Source organism: Dipodomys spectabilis, unplaced genomic scaffold, assembly GCF_019054845.1.
Source record: "Dipodomys spectabilis isolate Male_0828 unplaced genomic scaffold, ASM1905484v1 ptg000468l, whole genome shotgun sequence".
In the NCBI taxonomy this organism is placed as follows: Eukaryota; Metazoa; Chordata; class Mammalia; order Rodentia; family Heteromyidae; genus Dipodomys; species Dipodomys spectabilis.
In genome coordinates, this window is record NW_024871145.1 from 210,149 (window position 1) to 234,483 (window position 24,335).

General features: G+C 44.0%; 1 protein-coding gene across 1 annotated transcript in view; it reads left to right on the plus strand.

Annotated features, from left to right (window-relative positions):
• The window catches only part of Slc16a2 (solute carrier family 16 member 2), a 107,531-nt gene extending 97,533 nt beyond the window's left edge, over positions 1–9,998 (plus strand). Inside the window, exons 5-6 of the mRNA XM_042668690.1 lie at positions 6,100–6,328; positions 8,847–9,998. Of these exons, the coding sequence (XP_042524624.1) occupies positions 6,100–6,328; positions 8,847–9,067 (450 nt within the window). The 3' untranslated portion in view covers positions 9,068–9,998. The remainder of the gene's footprint in view (positions 1–6,099; positions 6,329–8,846) is intronic.
• The last annotated feature ends 14,337 nt before the right edge of the window (positions 9,999–24,335 follow it).

Below are 24,335 nucleotides of genomic sequence, written 5' to 3' on the forward strand. Positions count from 1 at the left end.
AACACACCACTATCCCCACTGGATAGATCAACCTGGCAAAAAGTCAACAGAGAAACCTTGGATCTAAACCTTGGATCTAAACTGCATAGGTCAACTAAACTTAACAGACATCTACACAATATTTCACCCAGCAGCATCAGAATATATGTTCTTCTCAGCAGCACACAGAACATTCTCCAAAGTAGACCACATTTTAGGTCACAAAGCAAATTTGTCTAAATTCAGAAACATTGAAATTATTCCCTGCATTCTCTCAGACCATAAGGAAGTAACATTGGAATTCAATGGCAAAACCCACCAAAGAAAATCCTGTAACACATGGAGGCTGAACAACACACTGTTGAACCACCAGTGGATCATGGAATTAGAAAGGAAATTCAAATGTTCATGGTATTTAACAAAAATGAACACACAAATTACAAGCTCCTGTGGGACACAGCAAAGGCAGTAATCAGAGGCAAGTTTATCGCTCTGAGCTCCTACATCAACAAATTGGAGAGATCTGAAACCAACAATTTAACGAGGCACCTGAAGCTCCTTGAGAAAGAACAGCAAGCTAAACCCCAATCCAGTAGACGGAAACAAATAATTAAAATTAAATCAGAATTAAATGAATTGGAGTCCAAAAAAAACCATAGAAAGAATCAACAAAACAAGGAGTTCGTTCTTTGAAAAAATTAACAAAATTGACAGACCCTTAGCAAATCTTATCAGAAAAAGAGCACACACCCAAATAAACAAACTCAGAGATGAGAATGGAAACATCACCACAGAAACAACTAAGATTCAGAACATTATAAGGGAATACTTCTCAAACCTTTATGCTAATAAGTTTGAGAATCTGAATGAAATGGAAGAATTTCTAGCAAATATTGACATCCCCAAACTAAACCAAGATGATTTAAACCAACTTAACAGACCCATATTAAGCGTCGAAATAGGAACAGCAATAGGATGGCCAATAGACACATGAAGAAATGCTCAACCTCCCTAGCCATAAAAGAAATGCAAATCAAAACAACATTGAGATACCACCTCACTCCAGTTAGAATGGCTAAAATCAAGAACTCTAATAACAACAGGTGCTGGAGGGGATGTGGACAGAAGGGAACCTTACTGCATTGTTGGTGGGAGTGTAAACTTGTCCAACCACTTTGGAAAGTAGTATGGAGGTTCCTCAAAAGACTCCACATAGACCTTCCCTATGATCCAGCAATCCCACTTTTGGGCATTTACCCAAATATTTACAAACAAGACCACACTAAAGCTACCAGCATGACTATGTTTATTGCAGCATTATTTACTATAGCTAAGATATGGAACCCACCCAGATGCCCCTCAGTAGATGAATGGATCAAGAAAATGTGGTATATATATATATATATATATATATATATATATATATATACAATGGAATTCTATGCCTCCATCAGAAAGAATGACATTGCCCCATTTGTTAGGAAATGGAAAGACTTGGAAAAAATTATATTAAGTGAAGTAAGCCAGGCCCAAAGAAACATAGTTTCCCTTATTTGCAATATCTAGTATATGTCTGAGTCAAGCAGAAAAGGTCAGATAAGGTGATGTTAGGGAAATGAACCCTAAGATAGTATTCAAATGTTTTTTTCCTTTCATGCGATTGTTTCTAACACATTTATAAGATTATTTCTTTGTTGCTTTGTATGTCCCTCCCCCACAGTATAACCCCTGCTTTCACTGTATTTGATGTCGGTATAATTTGTGGAGGGGAAAGGGAAAAACAAATCGTTTAAATAGGGGTACAGTGGACCTATTGCAACAATGAGATGTACAAGTCGTTATGTCAAAAATGAACTTTACAACTTTGGTGCGGGGGAGGGGGGAAAGGGGGCAGGGATAGATGGAAAGGGATGGGAAGGGGAAAAAAAGGAGGAGGCTACAATGCTTGATAAGAAATGTACTCATTATCTTGCCCATGTAATTGTAACCCCTCTGTACAGTATTTTCACAATGAAAAAGAGAAAAAAAAAAGAAATAGGAACAGCAATAAGAGACAGCAATAAGTGGAATTCTACAAGGTTTTCAAATTAGAAATAACACCAATACTCCTCCAACTCTTCAATGAAATTGTAAGTGAAAGTTCACTACCAAACTCTTTCTATGAAGTCATCATAACCCTCATCCCAAAACCAGGCAGGGACTCATCAAAGAAAGAGAACTATAGACTCATTTCTTTGATGAACATCGATGCAAAACTCCTCAACAAAATTTTGGCCAATTGACTCCAACAACTCATCAAAAAAATCATACACCATGATCAAACAGGATTCACTTGAGGGATGCAAAGCTGGTTCAATATATAAAAATAAAACAATATAATTCATCACATCAACAAGAGCAAGGATAAGAACCACATGATTATCTCAATAGATGCAGAAAAAGCATTTGACAAGATCCAACTGTTAGATTTTTAAAGAGAGGCAGCCGAGTAAGAACAGCACCACACGTGGTATTCAGGTAAGGGGTAGGTTTATTTATCATTCCTGCTGGCACCAGGCCATGTTAGCACTTCACGACCAACAACAACAACAAAAAAGGCTTTTCTGTAAGCCAATAATGAGAAGAGTGCAGCTGAAATCAGGAAAGCAACTCCTTTTGTAATAACTCCACAAAAAAAGAAAATACCTAGGAGTTAACTAAAGAAGTGAAAGACCTCAGTGATGAAAATTTTTATTTATTTATTTTTGCTGAACCTGGAACTTTAACTCAGGGCCTGGACACCATCCTTGAGCCTCTCTCTGCTCATTGCTAGCACTCTACCACTTGAGCTACAAAACCACTTCTGGCTTTTTCTGTGTATGTGGTACTGAGTAATTGAACCCAGGGCTTCATGCATGCTAGGCAAGCACTCTACTGCTAAGCCACATTCCCAGCCTGATGAAAAATTTAAAAACCTGAAAAAGGAAATTAAAGCAGAACTAAGGAAGTGGAAAAACCTCCCATGCTCCTAGATTGGGAGGATTAACATCGTGAAAATGACAATACTGCCAAAGGCTATCTACAAAGTCAATGCGATACCTATCAATATCCCAACCTCATTCTTCAATGAAATAGAAGACGCAACCCCAAAATCCATATGGAACAATAAAAGACCCCAAAATAGCAAAAACAATTCTTAGCAGAAAGAGCAGTGCTGGAGGAATATCAATACCATATCTCAAACTCTACTACAAAACCATAGTAATCAAAACAACTTGTACTGGCACAAGAACAGAGATGAGGACCAATGGAATAAAACTGAAGATCCAGAAATGAACCCACAGACCTATAGCCACCTAATCTTCAATAAGGGAGCTAAAAAAATAGAATGGAAGAAAGACAGCCTCTTCAGTAGATGGTGCTGGCAAAATTGGTTAAACATCTGTAGAAAACTAAAGCTAGGTCCTTATATATCACCCTGCACCAGAATCAACTCCAAATGGATCAAAGACCTTGAAGTCAAAGCAGACACCCTGAAAACATTACAGGAAGGAATCGGAGAAACTCTAGAGCTCCTTGGCACAGGCTGAAATTATCTTAATAAAGTCCCAGAAACACAACAAATCAAAGAAAGGTTGGACAAATGGGATGCATGAAACTATAGAGCTTCTGCAGGGCAAAGGATATAGCTAGCAAGATAAGTAGTAAGCCCATAGATTGGGAGATCTTCACTAGCCATACAAGAGACAAGGGCCTCATATCTAAAATATACTTAGAACTCAAAAAATTAAATCCCCCAACAAAAATTAAATCCCTCAAAGAAACAACTGCCCGATTAGCAAGTGGGCTAAAGACCTAAAGAGAGACTTCTCTGAAGAGGAATAAGAATGGCCAATAGACACATGAAGAAATGCTCAACCTCTCTAGCTATAAAAGAAATGCAAATCAAAACAACATTGAGATTCCACCTCACCCCAGTTAGAATGGCTACAATCAAGAAATCTAATAAGAACAGATGCAGGAGGGGATGTGGCCAGAAGGGAACCCTACTGCTTTGTTGGTGGGAGTATAAACTTGTCCAACCACTTTGGAAAGTAGTATGGAGGTTCCTCAAAAGAGTACACATAGAGCTCCCCTATGATCCAGCAATTCCACTTTTGGGCATTTACCCAAATGATCACAAAGCCATACTAAAGCTACCAGCACAACTATGTTTATTAGCAGCATTATTTACCATAGCTAAGATATGGAACCCACCCAGATGCCCCTCACCAGATGAATGGATCAAGAAAATGTGATATATATGTATATGTGTATGTATATGTATATATATAATGGAATTCAATGCATCCATCAGAAAAAATGACACCATCCCATTTGTTAAGAAATGGAAAGTCTTGGAAAAATTATATTAAGTGAAGTAAGCCAGGCCCAAAGAAACATAGGTCCCATGGTTTCCCTTATTTGCAATAACTAGTATATGTCTAGGACAAGCAGAAAAGGTCAAAAGGTATGTATATATGACCATATAAAATGTTGCTAAGTGAAATGAACCCCAAGAGGTTTTATCTTTCTTGCTGTTGTTTTTAATGTACTTAAAATATACCATGTGATTTTTTTTGGGGGGGTGGGGTTCTTTTCTATGTTCTTCCTCCATGGTAAAACTGGTTTTCACTGTTTTTGATGTCGGTGCTTTGCATCTTGTACATACATTTTTCTAATTTGGGGAGGGGAAGGATAAAAAAAATGCTGAAATAAGGATACAGATCAACCCATTGTAACAATAAGATGTATAAGACACTATGTTGAAAACAAACTTTACAACTTGGGGGGGGAGGCAGGAGTTGGGGAGGTGGGGAGGGAAGTGTTGGTAGGGGAAAAACAAAGGAGGGGGTAACAATACTCGATAGAAAATGTACTAATTACCTTACTCATGTAACTGTAACCCCTCTGTACACTATCTTTACAAGAAAAAAAATATTATTAAAAATAGTTTGGGTAAAGTTCAAAGGTCTGCTATCCAAGAGATGGCCTCAGTGGCATTATCCTTCCCCAAACCAGCTGATCTTCCTAATGAAACCACTGTGAGCAACAACACAAAAAACTTTTAGGACATGAAACAAATTTGTTGTCTGCTCCTTCCTGGGTAAGTTGGCTTGCTTATTGGCCAACTACAAACTATTGGCAAATCCATGAATCTCCTCATAAACAGATCAAGTTGTAGCCCTGGTCCTGGAATAACCTGGCTCTATAGACTGTGCTGGGCTGGGGGGGTCAAGGCATCTTTCTCTACCTGGAGCCCAGGGTTTTACTCTTGGTCATAGACACAAGTTTCATATGACCGTAATCAAAACAAACACAAAACCAGCTGTGGTTCTTCTCCCAGTTGCAAGAGGAGGGGTGGGGAACCTGCCTCTGGAAAGGCATGTTCTTTTAGAGTCATTTTGCTCAGGCCGAAGTAAGCTCAGGGACTAGTCAGTGTTCCTGAGCTGGTTTTAGACTCTAGACACTCAGCTAGTGGTTTGATACTCCTCAAAGGACTCCTTGGTGCATCCCCAGCATGTTTTATTTAATCCATAGGCTCTCAGAGCCTTGGTATCTTAGATGGATGATATGTCTCTATACTTTAAAGTATAAGGAACCTGGGTGAACCTCCCAAAGGTCTCTCTCATGCCAAGATGTTTTCTATAACTAACAGAAATGGGCACTGGCTCCTCCCCCAATTTAGGAGTCAGCGCCTTCCATGGCAGCCCCCGTGGAATCATCAGGCAAGCTCGCCTCACTTCTTCCCCTTCTTTCCGTATACTTTACTTGCATCAAAGAACACCAGCAAGGCACAATCCCAGACCCCCATTTGTGGGACAGCTAGATGTAGCAAAAGAAACAGCAATTTCTCCTTTGAGTTCAAGATGCAGTGCAAGGGGCCTGAGGGCCATTTCTGCCTTTAAAACGAAATTCCTGCTAGATTCAGTTAAGTAGGGGATCTCTTAAAAATTGAACCCTTCAGTGCAGGACTTACAACTGCTCTCCCTGTTGACATTCTTCCCAGTAGTAGCAATGAAGATGTAAGAAAGGAGATGTCATCTACTATGTGGTTTGGGCTAGCCAGAATGGCATGACTTAAGGTGTTTGCTCTTCTAGGTTCTCTCATTCCTGCTCTTGGGCCTGATGTCCATGATGATTCCCCTATGCCGGGACTTTGGAGGCCTCATCATTGTCTGTCTCTTCCTGGGCCTGTGTGATGGTTTCTTCATCACCATCATGGCCCCCATTGCTTTTGAGCTGGTGGGTCCGATGCAGGCCTCACAGGCCATTGGCTACCTACTGGGCATGATGGCCCTGCCAATGATTGCTGGGCCTCCCATTGCAGGTGAGTCTCATTGCCAGGGAATCGAGTCCTATTTATGCTGGGAACCCTCTATGGAGTTCCTCTGCTTAAGCCTCCTTTTCCTCTTTTCTGTGTAAGTAGTCTTGTTATAGTGCAGGAAAACCCTTACCATGACTAGTGTAAGAGATTCAATATAGTACACAGGCATGGATTCATTTGCAGGGTGGGGGTGGGGGGACGTTTTCCAAAGTTGTATATGTTTCACTGGAGTTTCATTGTAGAGAGCATGGATCCTTCCAGGGGAGTAGAGAGAAAAATTACCATTCTATTGTCTTAATATTCCTTCCTTCCTCTCTTCCCTTCCTCCCCCTCTGCCTTCACTCCCCTCCTCCCCATTCCCTTTCACTCCCTTCCTCCACCTCCCCCATTCTCCTCCTCTTTACTCTTCTCCTGTCCTTTTGTTTCCTCTCCTCTCCCCTCTGTTTCCTCTCCTCTTCTCCCTCTCCTCTCTCTCCTTTCCTGCTTTCTTAATTTTTCCGTTTTTTAAGGGTGTATGTGTGTACATGTGCATGTATGCATGCACCACTTCTGGGGCTTGAACTCAGAGCCTGGGCACTGTCCCTGTTTTTTCCCTCAGGGTTAGGGCTGTACCATTTGAGTAACAGCTCCACTTCCAATTTTTTAGTTGTTAACTGGAGATAAGAGTCTCATGGACTTTCCTGCCCAGGCTGGCTGCAAACTGTGATCCTCAGATTGCAGTCTCCCGAGTAGCTAGGATTACAGACATAAGTCAGCAGCACCTGGCTTACATTATGGGTTTATTTTTAATTGAAGAACTTACTATGTAAGTTCCAAACCAGGCTGGTTTGGAACTCACTATGTACCCCAAGTTGGCCTTGAATTTTACAGTCTTCCTGCCTTAGCCACCCTGAGTTCTGGGGATACAAGTGTACATCACCATGGCCAGCTTTGATCCAATACTCTCTTATATTGTTCATAGGCAAGGGATTATTTCAAGGTACTTGGGTAAAAAAATAGTAAGAATCATCCCTGGTTTCTTTCCCCTTTTTTTGGCCAGTCTTAGGGCTTGAATTCAGGGCCTGGGCACTGTCCCTGAGATTCTTTTGCTCACTGTCCCTGAGATTCTTTTGCTCAAGGCTAGCACTCTACCACTTGAGCTACAGTGCTACTTCCAACCTTTTCTGGTTATTGAACCCAGGGCTTTACGTATGCTAGGCAAGCACTCTACCACTAAGCCACATTCCCATCCCTTAACCCTGGTTTCTTAAAGCTGAGTTATAACTGGGCACTGGTGGCTCATACCTGTTAATCCAGCTACTCAAGAGGCTGAGATCTGAGGATCATGATTTGAAGTCAGCCTGGGCAAGTAAGTCCATGAGACTCTATCTCCAATTATCTCAAGTAGTAGACTACTAGCCTAAAGCACAAAAGCTCAGGCCCAGAGTTGAAGCCTCAGAACTGGAAAAAGGAAAAAAAAGGGGGGGAAAAAAGGGGAAAAAAAGCACACCTGAGTGCTATCTTCCGCACTCCCCACTCCACTGGTTTTGGAACTGGGCTGTAGAAGTCCTGAGCCATTGAGGCTTACCTCCAGCAGGCAGCAGGCAGTGCCAGCATGTTATCTTTCCATCTCTCAACACTGCTAGTGTCTCCCTCCCCTCTCTCAGAAGGGCATTGTTGGTACCTCAGGGAATATAAGAAATAGAAAAACAATTAAAGAAATAACTTCATTTCCTTTCAAATGAATTTACTGCAAGCATTGGTTCATGTATTAGATTCCCTAGGTTTAGCAAATGGGATAATTCAACAAAAACTCCTTAAATGCCATTTACGCACAAGATTTTGTGAGGGCATCATGTAACAATGGCGAACCTCTCACTGAAGGTTCTTGTGCAACAACCACACAGTCTATGGTAGGAGGGGAGCCTCTATCTAGCCCTTGATCCCAACATGCCCCAGAACCCACAAGTCTTTCCATTTCCCTTACCTCCTGAGTAAGCAAATGGCCAAGAATCTGCCATATGAAATAGCTCACGGTAGCTTCTGGAGGGGAGCATGCGAGGCCTTGCATTCTATGCCATCCATATCCATAGTAAGAGCAGTTTGGAGGACTCAGAGGGAAAACTGGAAGAAAGATATGCACATACAACTTCTTACGACATTTGGAACTTCAGAGAAAAAGCAATCAGGAATTCCACTGAATTGTTCCATGAGTACAATGTGGAGGGAGGGAGTAGGAGTGAGGACTGTCACTGTGAACCAAGACAAGGCTTAGTTAAACTAGTTCCTTCCCAATTCCATCCCTAGAAGTAACTAGAAGACAGCTGTAGCTTGATGAAAGCTCTCCTAATGAGCATTCTCCCTAAGGGCCGGTAGCCTCATTAACCGCAGGGGGAAGCCACCTGCATTGACGTTGAGGGAGCATCGAGTCAAGGCAGCACAGGCCCAGGCTCCCTGGGCAGGCCCTGAGATGGCTTTTAGAAGAGACCCTTTGGATGGCAGGGCAGAGTTGAACTTGACTTGTGTCTCTTAACTGTTTCAGGCCTCCTTCGCAACTGCTTTGGTGACTACCATGTGGCCTTCTACTTTGCCGGTGTGCCCCCCATCATTGGAGCTGTAATCCTCTTTTTCGTCCCTCTGATGCATCAAAGGATGTTCAAGAAAGAGCAGAGGGATTCCAGCAAGGATAAGATGTTGGCCCATGAGCCAGATCCCAATGGAGAGCTGCTGCCAGGCTCCCCTACCCCTGAGGAACCAATTTAATGTCTCTTTCCTGCCATTGTGTGCTCTTCTTCAGCCCTTTCCCTTCATCCCACCCTGCTCAGCATTTACATTTTTGCCACCAGCACACTTGTTCCCAAACCTGTGCACACAGCATTTCAGCCACCTGACCATCCCCTTGGAGCCAAAGCTCTAGGTGTTTCAAACTCATTAACCAAATTCTCCCTGTGAATGCCTTTAAACTTGCCAGGGCCCTTATCCTCCCCCTGCATCTCCCCTCCCCACCCTGCCCCCACCTCCTGAGAAAGATTGGGATCACTCTCTGGCTTTGGGATTCTCTCCATATACTTTCTAATCCCCAGGGGGCGGAGGTAGAATGAACCTCTGGCCCAAGCTTATTAGTCACCCACTAAAGTCAACTGCCAAAGGTGCTACTATATCCCCAGGAGCCTATTGGGGAGAACCATGCCTCTGTATGCTGAGGAATTCGTTGCCATTCATCCTGGGGAGCCACTTGGGGATGGGGAAAGAGGAATCAAGAAGTCTTGTTTAGCCTCCCATTCTTGAGGCCAGTGGCTTCCCAAGAGCATCCCCACGATATGGTTGGTTAACAATCTGCTTCTCTCTTCCTTGCCTTTTATTTTTCCTCTACTGCTTCCTTTTCATCCTCTTTCCCCTCTATTTCTTTTTTTATGACTGTCATAGATACATAGGTGCTTGGAGAAAGGAAGAACCCAGAGCTTAGGCCAATTAACCTCATCTTGGCCCAATCTACCCCTGACACTGGCATTAATTCCACTTATCTCAGGCTGAGTCACATCTCACTTTTTGGCTCAAACTGATACAACCATAGACTGGAAAATTAGACTATCACACAGGGAAGTGACCTCAACCCTCACAGAGTTCCATTTTTCATTCGCAGATTTTTATGGATTTCCCAAGCCAATGCATAAATCAGGAGGCCTCAGCTCCCCATCCTTGTACCCATTATGTCAAAATGTGAAGAGACTTCCTTTCATCTCAGCAGGCATAGGAAGACTAATGATAGTGTGCTGACATGGTAGGGGAGGGGCAGTGGTTGTTGACATGGGTAAGGACCATCTCTCAATTTCCATGACAGCTCAATTTTTTCCACCTAGGCCAGGACAGGAAATGAACTGTTTTAGGGGGAAAAACTCATTCTCCACCTGAATCCCCAAATGGTATAGACAGCTGCTGCACACACACACACACACACACACAGGGTTGGACAGCTTCTTTTAGGAAGGAGAAGCCACCCTAGCCTTTACCACCCAGTGTGTCCCCCATGATAGACATCCTGGGCCACTCAGTGGGCATTAAAGGTGCCAAGAGAGGCATACTCTGGCCCATTTTCATCCTTGTGAAGCCGGTGCCAGATGCTTCCCTATACCCAGGCTCTGGGCAACAGTCTTACTGAAGAGCATTCCAAGTGCCCCTGGCTGGAGGCACAGGGCACTACCAGGCTGTGTCCAGCTAGCACAGCTCACCTCATTAGGAGCTCAGCCTCTGTCCTCACTCTGTGTCTTTTTCTCCCTTCTCTGGGCCTTTGTCTATTGTGTTCCTGTCACCCAACCCTCCATTATCTTTTTGCCAGGCATCCTTGGCTGTTATTTGGAGCCAATGGTAGCTTGCCACCCCAAGCCAGGGTCATCCCAAGGCCAGGAGGATGAGGTTGCCCTGAGGGGCACCAAAGAAGACAATGGTCCCCACACATGAGTTTTTCCGTTACAAACAGGCAGCTGGGGGTATGGTTGGCTTCTGATGGTTTCATTCAAAGCCAAAGGCCTGAGCCCCCTTCCGCTGGTCCTAGTCCAGCTCTTATCAGCTACTCAAAGGAAAACCCACTGGTTCTTGGCTCAGTGGGCAGGAAGGGGCCGAGTTACTAGCCTGTCAGCTCTAACAGCAGTAGAAGGGGAGAAGCTGGGCCCCGGGCTCCCAGTAACTCCCAGGAGAGGCCACTGAAAATACTGGAGCAACAATGGCCCTGCTTCCATTCTTCCCTGACCCGCCCCCCACCAAGTCACTGGAGGGTGGTGCTACAGGGGTCTCCTTTGTTACTCATGGCTGGATATCTCTTAAGAATCAGGCTGTCACCTACTTCTCTCCAGATGAAGGAAAGACATTTACAGGGCTCAAATACGCCCATTCAGTGTCACGAACCATTGGCAAGGTTTCAATTTACTTCTACATGTGTGTGTGTGTGTGTGTGTGTGTGTATGTGTGTGTGTGTGTGTGTGTGTGTGTGTGGGTGGGTGGGTGTGTGTGGGTGGGTGTGCATGTGTGGGTGGGTGTGCTTTTGAAGAGAATGCTGGTTGGTCTAAGCAGCACAGTATTATATTTAGAGTAGGATGCAAACTTACGTACCACAGTTAAATCTAGGAGAATGAACAAAATTTCGGAGCTTGAGACCTGGGATATTTAAATCCTCAAGGGGTTTGGAACAAAAAATAAACAGATCTAAATGTTTGGTTTTTGGTATGTATGTTGCCTACCAGGGTGAAATAATCTTAACCTGAAGAACAGCAGGAAGTTTGGCTTCAGAGCGGAATTCTCATTCCAAATCAGATTTCTGCCAGGGTTTGTGCTCTCTGTAAGAACAGAGACAAGTTATAAGGAGATTTGGGGTTGAGCGAACTATTTGAGATTGAATACTTTTCTGGAGCTCTGAAGCAGAAACATGGTTACTTGGTAGAATGAGAACATGGTTACTGGCTGAGTTGGAGGGGAGGCCTCTTGAAGGCCAGGCTACCACCTTGCTATCACACTGGAAATGGACCTTAGCAATAACCCAATTCAACTCCTTTCTCTCTCCACTTTTATGTTATTGCTGGGGAACTTGAAGGGATTCATGTAGCTGGATTACACAGTCCTACATTGGCTAAGACTAGTGGGACGGAAGAGGAAACAGGAGAAAAATCAACAAGATGCCACAGCTATGGGAAACTTAAGAGTCCTCCATATCTATATTCTGCACTGAATTTAACTGGGGAAACTAAGGCTTGGAGATAGGAAGCGACTGCCACGAGTTTATACAGAGAGTAACAAGATGTCAACGCAGGCAACTGACTTGCATTTCAGTCAAACCCCTTTACAGATGAAGAAACTGGCCCCTAGAATGGAGAATAGACATTCATCAATGGCATAGCAAAGTCCATTTCCAAAAGGTGTCAGCAGAACCAGCTCTGGACAAAAATAAAAGCTGAGCAAAATCTGACTGAACATACCCCCTGTCTTTACAGCTATAGTCACTCTCAACCTACATACCTGTTTTATTCTCTCTCCCAGGCATTCTACACTCTCACGTAGCCTTGGTTATTGTTGGGCTTTGTTTTGTGGGTTTTTTTTTTTTTTGTCAGTCATGGGGTTTGAACTCAAGGCCTCGGCACCAACTGCCTTTCTACTGCCAGCAACTCCTGGCCACACACTGGGCTGCCCAGGGACAAAGTGAGGGGCTGGCTTCCTTTCAGAGCGTAGTTTGCCACCCAGCTCTTCCCTATTGTTGTTTCTTCCAGTTGAATGCAAACACCCTCCGGCTGCAGGCCTCCTCCACTCCTCCCACTAAAGCTAATTACTCTGTCCTGCTGCCAGGCCCCAGGCTCTCCCACCCAAGATCTGCTGCCCCCTCATTCCCTCCTCCAGTACCCCCAGGCTTAGTCTGTGTTTGATCACTCAGGATCATTAGATTTCAAAGCTATGGAATCCCATAATTTTTATGAGCATATGCTTTCCTCCAGGGCCTTTTCATGTCTGCAAAGGGAGCTCTCAGCTCCCTGCCACTTCACAGTTGCAGAGCAGGCCAGCTGACAAGGATTACTCCCCCCTACTCCCCCAGAGTCTGACAGCTGGGACCTGGAAAGGGTGGGTGCCAGTTAGTACAAAAAAAAAAAAACTGCTTGAAGCAAGCTTGGAAATCTGAATAAATCTAAATGGACCAGAGACTATTCTCCTCTCCCTCCCAGGAACAAGGATAAGAATTGGGTACCTAGCTCCACCAAGGATTGAGGAGGCTGTGTAGTAAAGGTCCTTGAATTGCTGCCTTTCAGCTTTCTAAGTGGTCACCAGAGAGCTTCATGCCTGGTTTTCATGTCACACCAGCACTAGTTCCTAAGGACCTGCTGTGTCTCAAGCACTCTGCTAAAACTCAGGAACAGAAACTTCAGAAATGAGAGGAACTCAATTAGCAACAATGTGGAGAACACGGAAAGAAATTCATACTGTATTTTCAAGTTACAGTTTCCTTCTCTGGGCCTCAGCGGCCTGGAATGTACTGACCTTGGTGACCAAACTCAGTTCTTTATGAGGCTGGGCAAGGGCAGGAGAGGGGCCCCTACTGTGATGCCAGCAGCTCGACCCCTCCCATTCTCCCCACCTCCTTCCCCATGCCTGGCCTCCTGCAGGCCAGTGTCGCCCACAGTCGCCCGGAAGAACTACGCGCCTTGGTGTCGGTTTCCTGCTGAGCCCAAGCCGGATAAAATTAGCCGATGGCTCACATCTAACAAGTGGCACAGCTGAGTACAGCTGGGGGGGGGGGGGGCGGGAGGGGGAGACATGGCCCAGCCAAGCCAGGCTGCTTTCCTGCCTACCCAAGCCACTCGTACCCCTGGGCTGACATCTGTTGTACATCCTGGTTCAGAGATTCCCGAGTGCCCTGTTCCTGCCACAGGACAAACGATACTCTGCTGACTTGAGCCTCTGGAGTCCTGAGCCCCATTTTAGGACCAACTGGGAACAGGCAACAGCTCTTTCTTTTCCACACCTCCTATGTCCTCACCACCTCTAGGCTCCAGGGTTTGGGAATGAGCAGCTAAAGCCGCAGCATTTCCAAGAGCCCAACACTTTGCACACTGGGACCTAGAGTGGAGATGGTGTTGGGAGCCTACCTGCCGGTCTCCAGCCACACAAGCTACCTGTGTGCGTTCACATGTGGTGGGATGGCCTTGGTATATCAGGAATCCTATCCCCTTTGCATGTTTCAGTTTGACAGATAACAAAGCTGGGTCCCGCTGTATAATACACCTGGCCCTGCTACTCAGTACACTCCACTAGGAAAAGAGAAGAAAAAGGCAAGAGGACCCGACCTCCCTCGAGCTGGGTCCTCCAGATGGAAAAAGCAACAGCTGCAAGTCTGTCCTTGACACAGCTCAACTGCTCTGTCTTCTGCACTCATTCAGCCTTGACTTCTCAAGTAGTGTTCCCCAGCGCCCACTAGAGGCCCACAGGAACAAGGAGCTTAGAGCAGGAATGATCTCCGCAGCCATCTTTCATTCTAGGAACCAAAAAATGTACATATAAAGCCCAAGCAGCTTCTTCCTCTGAGCGAGTCCAGAGGCTTCTTATGCTCTGTGCCAGGGATTGGGGGTTTTGATACCCTAGGTTGTGCTGACTGGTTGGTCTATGCAAATTAGGTGTAGGATGGCTGACTAATCAGAGAAGATTTGCTGAGTCATTATGGACCTACAGACCTGAAACTGTAACTCTTTAGTCGGTCTGTTTTCAGCATGCACCCCCCCCCCAACTAAATTATGAAAGATTGTATTTATATTTGTGGGTTTTGGGTATTGAAATCAGGGATTGGACACTATCCCAGAGCTGCTTCTCCACAAGGTTAGTCCTCTACCACTTCAGCCACAGCACCACATCTAGCCTTTTCTGAGTAATTTATTGGAGAGTCTCATGGACTTTGCCTGCTGGGCTGGCTTTAAAATGAGATCCTGAGATCTCAGCCTCTTAAGTAGCTAGGATTAAAGGTGTGAGCCAGTGGAACTATACTTTTAACAGTATGGTTTGTAAAATGTAATTTGTTGCTAAGTAGTAGAGTCTATATTCTCTTTTCTCTTCTCCACAGGGACCAATACGAATGCAGCCCTGTAAGCCTGCTTAATGTTGCAGTTCAACAGTAGGCAATCTACTCAAGTGGGCATTTCAAGATAATATAATCCACTGCAGGCCCCATTGCCTGTCTTGCATACCACCTTTCCCTCTGGGAAGCAGAGTTTTTATGCTAAAGGTTGTGTTCTGAGGAAATGGTTTATGCAAATTAGGTGTAAGGAAATTGACCAATCAGAGAAAAATTCCTGAGTTACTGTGGGCCTGTAAACCTGGAATTACGGTTCTCTAGGTCCGCTTCCTGAGGGCAGGAAGAGATGGGGGAGGGGGGGGACACCCATGCACACACAGACAAATTATGAACGACTAGGAAGGTTGGGAGCAGATATCCACTTCTCTACAATGTACAACGGAGACTGTTGAAACAAACGTACTTTTTCTGTTGGTTGTAGGGCTTGAACTTGGCCTGGGCTGTCTCTCAGCTCTTCAACTCAAGGAGAACGCTCTAGCACATGAGCCACAGCACCACTTCTGGTTTTCTGGTAGTTAATTGGAGTTAAGTTTCTCATGGATAACAATGCTCAATAGGAAATGTATTCCCTAATTCATGTAACTGTAATCCCTCTGTACAGTGTCTTTACAATAAAAAATATTAAAAACAAAAAGACTCTTGTGGACTTTACTGCACTGGCTTTGAACAGCAATCCTCAGATCTTAGCCTCCTAAGTAGCTAGGAATACAAGTGTGAGCCAGTGGCGCCCAATGGAACTATACTTTTAACATTATGGTGTATAAAATGTAATTTGTTGTTAAATAGTAGATAGAATCCATATTTTCTTTTCTCTTGTCCACAGGGACCAACAGGAATGCAGCCCTGTAAGCCTGCTTAATGTTGCAGTTCAACAGTAGGGAATCTATTCAAGTGGGCATCTGAAGACAATATAGTCTGCTGCAGGCCTAATTGCCCATCTTCCACACCACCTTTCCCTCTGGGAAGTAGAGGTTTTATGCTATAGGCTGTGTTCTGATGGATTGGTCATATGCAAATTAGGTGCAAGGAAATTGACCAATCAGAGAAAAACTGCTGAGTCACTGTAGGCCTGTAAACCTGGAATTACAGTTCTCTAGGTCTGATGCCTGAAGGCAGGAGGACCTGTGGGGGAGGGGGGGAGGCAGACAACTATGCACCCACACAGAAATTATGAACGATTAGGAAGGTTGGAAGCAGTGTTTTAGTTCTCTACAATGTACAACAGAGACAATTGAAACAAACTTGTATTTTTTTGGTGGTGGTAGGGCTTAAACTCGGCCTGAGCGCTGTCCCTCAGCTCTTCAGCTCAAGGCAAGCTACCTACCACTTGAGCCACAGCACAACTTCTGGTTTAATGGTGGGTAATTGGAGTTAACTTTCTCATGGATAACAATGCTCCATAGCAAATATACTCCCTGCATAACTCATGTAACTGTAAGCCTTCTGTACAGTATCTTTAAAAATATTAAAAACAAAAAGAGTCTCATGGACTTTTACAGCTTGTGCTGGCTTTGAATTGAGATCCTCAGATCTCAGCCTCCTCAATAGCTATCATTACAGGTGTGAGACAGTGGTGCCTAGTGTATCTATACTTTTTAACAGTATGGTTTGTAAAATGTAGTTTGTTGTTAAGTAGTAGAGTCCATATTCTCTTTTCTCCTCTCCACAGGGACCAACAGGAATGCAGCCCTGTAAGCCCGCTTAATGTTGCAGTTCAACAGTAGGCAACCTACTCAAGTGGGCATCTCAAGATAATATAGCCCACTGCAGGCCCCATTGCCTGTCTTGCATACCACCTTTCCCTCTGGGAAGCAGAGTTTTTATGCTAAAGGTTGTGTTCTGAGGAAATGGTTATATGCAAATTAGGTGTAAGGAAACTGACCAATCAGAGAAAAACTGCTGAGTCACTGTGGGCCTATAAACATGGAATTACAGCTCTCTAGGTCTTTTTCCTGAGAGCTGGAAGACATTTGTTTGAGGAGAGGTGAGGACACCCATGCTCACACACAAATGATGAATGGACTAGGAAGCTTGGAAGCAGACATTCAGTTTTCAACAGTGTACAACGGAGACTATTGAAACACCCTTGTACTGTTTTTTGTTGGTCTTAGGGCTTGAACTCAGTCTGGGCTGTCCCTCAGCTCTTCAGCTCAAGATGATTGAGCTGCCACCTGAGCCACAGCACCATTTCTGGTTTTCTGGTGGTTAATTGAAGATAAGAGTCTCATGGATAAAAGTGCTGGATAGGAAATGTACTCCCTACCTAACTCATGTAACTGTTACCCCTCTGTGCAGTACCTTTACAATAAAAAATATTATAAAACAAAAAAACAAACAAAAGAGTCATTGAGTTTACTGCCCGGACAGGCTTTGAACTGTGATGCTCAGATCTCAGCCTCCTGAATAGCTAGGATTAAAGGCCTGAGCTAGTGGTACCCAGTGGAACTATACTTTTAACAGTAGGTTTTCTAAAATGCAATTTGTTGTTAAGTAGTGGATAGAGTCCATATTCTCTTTTCTCTTCTCCACAGGGACCAACAGGAATGCAGCCCTGTAAGCCTGCTTAATGTTGCAGTTCAACAGTAGGCAATCTACTCAAGTGGGCATTTCAAGATAATATAATCCACTGCAGGCCCCATTGCCTGTCTTGCATACCACCTTTCCCTCTGGGAAGCAGAGTTTTTATGCTAAAGGTTGTGTTCTGAGGAAATGGTTTATGCAAATTAGGTGTAAGGAAACTGACCAATCAGAGAAAAACTGTTGAGTCACTGTGGGTCTATAAACATGGAATTACAGCTCTCTAGGTCTTTTTCCTGAGGGCTGGAAGATGTTTGTTTGAGGAGAGGGGAGGACACCCATGCTCACACACAAATGATGAACGGACTAGGAAGGTTAGAAGTAGACTTTCAGTTTTCTACAATGTACAATGGAGACTATTGAAACACCCTTGTACTTTTTTTTTTTGTTGGTGGTGGGGCCTGAACTCTGGGTCTGGGTGCTGTCCCTCAGTTCTTCAGCTCAAGGCTAGCACTCTACCACTTGAGCCACAGCGCCACTTCTGACTTTTTCTGCTTATGTGGTGCTGAGGAATCGAATCCAGGGCCTCATGCATGCAAGGCAAGCATTCTACTACTGAGCCACCTTCCCAGCCCCACCCTTGTACTGTTTTTTGTTGGTCTTAGGGCTTGAACTTGGTCTGGGCTATCCCTCAGCTCTTCAGCTCATGGCAACCGCTCTAATACATGAATGTGTACTAAAAGAACCACTTTGGAAAAATTCTGGAGGTACCTTGGAAAGCTAAATATGGACCCCCCCATGACCCAGCCATACCACTCCTAGGCATCTACCCTGACAACAGCAACCAGTATACAAAGACACATGCACTTCCATGTTCATTGCAGCACTATTCACAATAGCTAAGATTTGGAACCAACCCAGATATCCCACTACTGAGTGAATCCAAAAATTGTGGTATCCATATACGATGGAATATTATACAGCCACTAAAAAGGACAAATAATGGCATTTGCAGGTAAATGGATGGAACTAGAGAAGATTATTTTGAACGAAGTCAGACAAGAACAAAGAGACAAATGGCACATGGTCTCTCTGATATGTGGATGCTAATGCCAAAATGCAAGAAGATATGACAAAGTAAACAGGACTCGAGAAAGAAAGGACAGCCACCTACTTTGTCATATCATTGCTAAATGATGCCATGTTCTTGACCATATATATGATAGATATGTGCAAGCAACAGAAGGAAGTCAGAAGGAGAAATAGAATAAGTGGGAAACGGAACAACATACAACAAATGGGCCCATCAGCTGCACTGGACATAGAAGAAAAAGAACTAAGCAACCCAAAGATAGCCATGGGAAGGGAGGAGTGAGAGGGAACAGTTTACACTATGCAAAAAGAAAGAAATGTACTCAACACCTGATGTGGAAGAAATAATTTGTATTGTCAAAACAGAATTCACAAACTTTATAGACCATCATAATGACGATTGGCCTTGTGAAGGTTAAAATGTGTTTGTGACTTAAGTATCACTATTCCACAATACTATGAAATATGTGAAATTTATGTAATCACCTAATCTCAATTTTTTTTAAAAAAAAAGGTGGGAGAAAAGATGGGTTAGGAGGGATGGGTGACAATGTTGTCAGACACCTTGTACTCATATACTGTTTTGTAGAATGGGAAATTCTTTGAACAACTACTTAAAGATATAATAAAAAATGTAAAAAAGAATCTCATGGATAAGACTACATTATAGGAAACGTACTCCCTACCTGACTCATGTATCTGTAACCCCTATGTACAGTATTTTTACAATAAAAAACATTATTTAAAAAAGGAGTCTCAAGGAATTTACTGCCTAGGCTGGCTTTGAACCGCCTCAGATCTCAGGTTTCTGAATTGCTAGGATAACAGGCATGAGCTAATGGCACCCAGTGGAACTATACTTTTCACTATGGTTTCTAAAATGTAATTTGTTGTGGATGGAGTCCATATTCTCTTTTCTCTTCTCCACAGGGAGCAACAGGAATATAGTCCTGTAAGCCTGCTTAATGTTGCAGTTCAACAGTGGGCAACCTACTCAAGTGGGCATCTCAAGATAATGTAGTCTGCTGCAGGCCCAATTGCCCAGGTTCCACACCAGCTTTCTCTCTGGGAAGGGAATTTTTAAGCCATAGGCTGTGTTCTGATGGATTGGTCATATTCAAATTAGGTGTAAGGCAATTGACCAATCAGAGAAAAACTGCTGAGTCACTGTGGGACTGTAAACCTGGAAGTACAGTTCTCTAGGTCTGTTTCCTGAGGGCGACAGGATATCAGAGTGGGAGAGAGAGGGGGACGCCGAAGCGCGCACACACGTTATTAACGAGTAGGAAGGTTGGAAGCAGACATTCTGTTCTCTACAATGTACAAGGGAGACTACTGAAACAATCTCGTACTTTTTTTGTTGGTCATAGGGCTTGTACTCAGCCTGGGTGCTTTCCCTCAGCTCTTCATCTCAAGGTGAGTGCTCTACCAATTGAGTCACAGCGCCAATTTGTACTTTTTGTTTTATCAGTTGTGGGGCTTGAACTCTGGGCCTAGGCGCTGTCCTTCAGCTCAAGGCAAGCCCTCTATCTCTTGAGCCACAGCACTAGTTCTGGTTTTCTAGTGGTTTATTGGAAATAAGAGTCTCCCGGACTTTCCTGCCCGGGCTGGCTTTGAACCGTGATCCTCAGATCTCAGCCTCCTGAGTAGCTAGGATTACAGGAGTGAGCCACCAGAGCCCGGTAACCTTGTACTTTTCATAGGCGGTACCACTTGCTAAGTGTTGCAGCTCAGTAGCAGGTGGTGCGTTGCAGCTCATTTAGTGTCCATGAAGTGTTCACCTCGGCAATTGCCTACTAAATGTTGCAGCTCATCTACTTTAAAGATTGAAGTCCACCTCAAGTCCAACTCCTTCTGCAGCAGCTTGGCTTCTGTGCTAATGCTATTGCCCAGCAGGCAATATACTGCCTTCGTTTTGCAGCTCAGCGGCAGATGGCACTGCCTACTAAGAGTTGCAGCTCATTTAACTAAAAAAAAAAAAATGCTGAAAACATGGGCCCTGGCTTCTTCTGTCCTGCCCGATGGCGACGGCGACCCCAACCCAGCCGCTTCTTCATCTTCTGAGCCGCCCCGGAGAATTCCCTGTCTTCTGTGCTAGCCTGAAAAGCTACTTCGGCACTTCTGTGCTGGAGATTTGGACTTTTTATACTTTAGATTGTGCTCTGATTGGCTGGTTGTAGGCAAATTAGGTGTAGGATGGCCGACTAATCAGAGAAGATCTGCTAAGTCGTGGGCCTCGCAGACCTAAAACTGTAATTGTCTACTCAGTCTGATTCCTGCACACACCCCAGAACTAAATAATGAAAGATTAGGAAGCATGGAGGCAGACATGCTATTCTCTACAATGAAGACTTTTGAAACAATATTGCATTTTCCACAGTCTGATTTCAGCTTGCCAAGCCCTGCAGTGCCTTCCACTGCAAAATATTCTATAGGCATCTCGAGTCCTATCCTACTAAAATTTTAAACTAAATCTGCCTCTACAGCCATTCTCTTTCACCCTGCGCCCCAGCCTCCAACTCTGGCCTCCTCTTAGGTCAGCTCAGTAGGCCTGCTTCTAGCAATGACTTGGATGGGCATCGCTCCACCTTCCCACCCAGCCTGACTTCCCTGTCTCAGACCCGAGATGTGCAGAGCAAGCAGTTGCCCTGTGTTCAAACTGCAGTACTGAAGAGGAAAAAAAGAACAGCCCTGTCCCAGAATATTGAGGAGACAACCTTGCTGGTGGCAGCTCCTAGCTCACTCTGGGAGGTTTCCAATGACAACCCAAAGCCCCCCGGAGAGCAGATGCACCCCCAGCAGCTACCGTGAGATGGCACGGATGAGCAAGAGGGGCTGGCTGCCCAGACTGAAGCGGCTTTGTCCAAACTTGCACGAAGTCCTGACCATAGTGAGCAGAGCCACACTGTCGAAAATCAGCCTGCTTCATTTTATTCTTTTCCCCTCCCCCAAGCCTAGTGGCATATCCACCCCTCACACAGACACTGCCCTTCCTCCGAGGTGGATGCTTCTGAGTGGGGAGAAAGAAGCCTTGCTGATGCGCTTGCATTAATGTTTTTTCAATGGCCAGAGTTTCCTCTTGCCAGTTCTGGATATTCTCCTTGTCGCCCACTCCTTTACCTCCATCCCCCACCCCCACTCCAATCCTGATACACTGGCACAGATGTTCTGTCCAGCTCTCTATAAGGAGAATGCAGCTCATACATGGTATCTGGAATTAGATGGCCTTTAATGGTGATTAACACCCCCTTTCACAGTGATTAGTGCTCCATCACCTGTGGAGCTTGGTGGTAGGCAATGCCTGCCACTGAATGCCTGCCAGTGTTGGAGCTCCACTGCTAGCCTCCTTGGGTTCTTGTCTTACAACTTGGAACAAATGAGGTGCAAGAAAATAGGGGAACAAATGTTGAGCAAAGAACTCTATTATCTTCACCATATATGTTCTCCCAGTACTTTGTGTGTGCTGGTGGCTCTGAGACTAGGGATTCTTATACCTCACATTATGCTCTGATTGGTTACTCATATGCAAATGAGATGCAGGAAAACCAACCACCAAACGAAGAAGATAGGCTGATTCAGTCTAGGTCTGCAGATATGAAACTGCAATTAGGTAGTTCTCAATTAGGTTTGTCTCCAGCATCTCCTTATTTCTAAGATTATGACAAACTAGGAAGGATAGAGTTGGGGCATACTATTTTCAACCTAAACTACACCCATAGGCAGAAATAACCCCAGTGAAAAATGACAAAATTGGTAAATAAACAAGGCAATATGTTTCCCTCAAAAGCCAACAAAGAGGGGCTGGGAAGGTGGCTCAGCGATACAGTGCTTGCCTCATATGCATGAGACCCTGGGTTCAATTCCTCAGTACCACATAAACAGAAAAGGCCAGAAGTGGCACTGTGGCTCAAGTGCTAGAGCTCTAGTCTTGAACTGAAGAGCTGAGGAACAGTGCCCAGGTCTAGAGTTCAAGCCCCATGACTGACCACAATAAAAAGAAAGCGAACAAAGTCACAATAATAGACAACTGCTAGTGGAAATGAAATTTCAAACTATGAATTCAAGTAAACAATGGAAAAATGATTAATGAAATTTGTTAGGTAAATTAAATTGGCAGCCAGGGAAAGAGAGCAGCACGTGGTATTCAGGCAAGGGAAAGGTTTATTTGTAGGCTGCCTCTGGTCAAGTTGGAATCCAATGCAGCAGGAATAAAACAAGGGTTGAACCACAGCCAGGCCACGACTTATCAAGGCCAGGGGCAGAAGAAGATATGGCCATACTGGATGGGGATGTGACCTCAGGGAGGAGGGAGGTGACTGCCTCCAAATTTGTCGATTACCTAGGTGACACAGGTACTGGGCAGAGACTTAACCAAGAGGAGGGAAGAGTCTTCTCCACCTTCCCAGGGTGGACCTTACAAAGTTGAGGAGGTGGCTGGGTGCTGGTGGCTCACGCTTATAATTCTAGCTACTCAGGAGGCTAAGATCTAAGTATCAAGGTTCAAAGCCAGCCTAGGCAGTAAAATCTGTGAAACTCGATCTCCAATTAACCTGAAGTGGCGCTGTGGCTCAAGTGGTAGAGCACTAGCCTTGAGCTGAAGAGCTGAGGGCCAGCACCCAGGCCGAGAGTTCAAGCCCTACCACCGACAAAAAAAAAAAGTAATTGAGGAAGTGATATAGAAGCAGTTGAATGAATTTTAAAAAGGATACAATTCACTGAGCTCAAAAAGAATTCAAACAGCTGAATAAAATAAAGAAGACAACGCAAGATATGAAAGAGTTCAATAAGGAAGTCTTGAAAAATAAAAATGCAATCTAGGAAATGAAGAATTCAATAGCACAAATAAAAACCTCAATCAAGAGCAGCCAAGCTCGTAGAACAGAAAAAGTTGAAAATAGAACTTTAAGGATTGAAAGAAGTAGATCATTCCATCAAAAACACTAAAAACAATAAGAACCTATGAGTGAAATCTAGATATCTGGGACACCAACAGAATACCAAACTAAAGAGTCATGGCTATAGAAGGAAAAGAGATAAAAACAAAAAGCATAGCTAAAATATTCAATAATAGATAGCATAAAATTTCTGCAAACTTGAGAAAAAGATGATTGTCCAGGTAGAGACTTACGAAACATCAAACCATCAAGATGACAGAATAAACAACACTAGACACAATTTTATCATTACTTATTTTATTGTTACTATAATGGTGATGTACAGAGAGATTACAATTACATGAGTTAGATAATGAGTACATTTCCCTTTTTTTGCCAGTCCTGGGGCTTGAACTATGGGCCTGGACACTTTCCCTGAGCTTCATTTTTACTCAAGGCTAGCACTGTACCACTGGAGCCACAGCACAAATTCCAGACTTTTCTGTTTATGTGGTACTGAGGAATCGAACCCACAGCTTCATGAAGCTAGGCAAGCAGTCTACCACTAAGCCATATTCCCAGCCCGAGTATATTTCCTTTAATATAGTGTCCTCCCTTCCCTCACTCTCTCCCAGTCTCTTCCACGAGATGTACAGTTCACTTTCTTCAGTGTCCAGTGAATTCCACTGAAGCATTTTTTCAAACTTTTCCCCTCAAGTTCTGTATCCTCCCCTGCACCCTACTGAAGATATACATGTAAATACTCCATACATAAAGTAAAGAAGAATTACCAATTTTTAAAAAAATTTTAAATAGGAAAGATCTCTTGTTTCTATATCTTAGAGTTGTTTTGATATATATATATATATATATATAATTTTATATAAATATAAGGAAGCATGTAGGCATTACACCTTTGTGTTTGTGTCCTAAGGGTATTCTTTTTTGG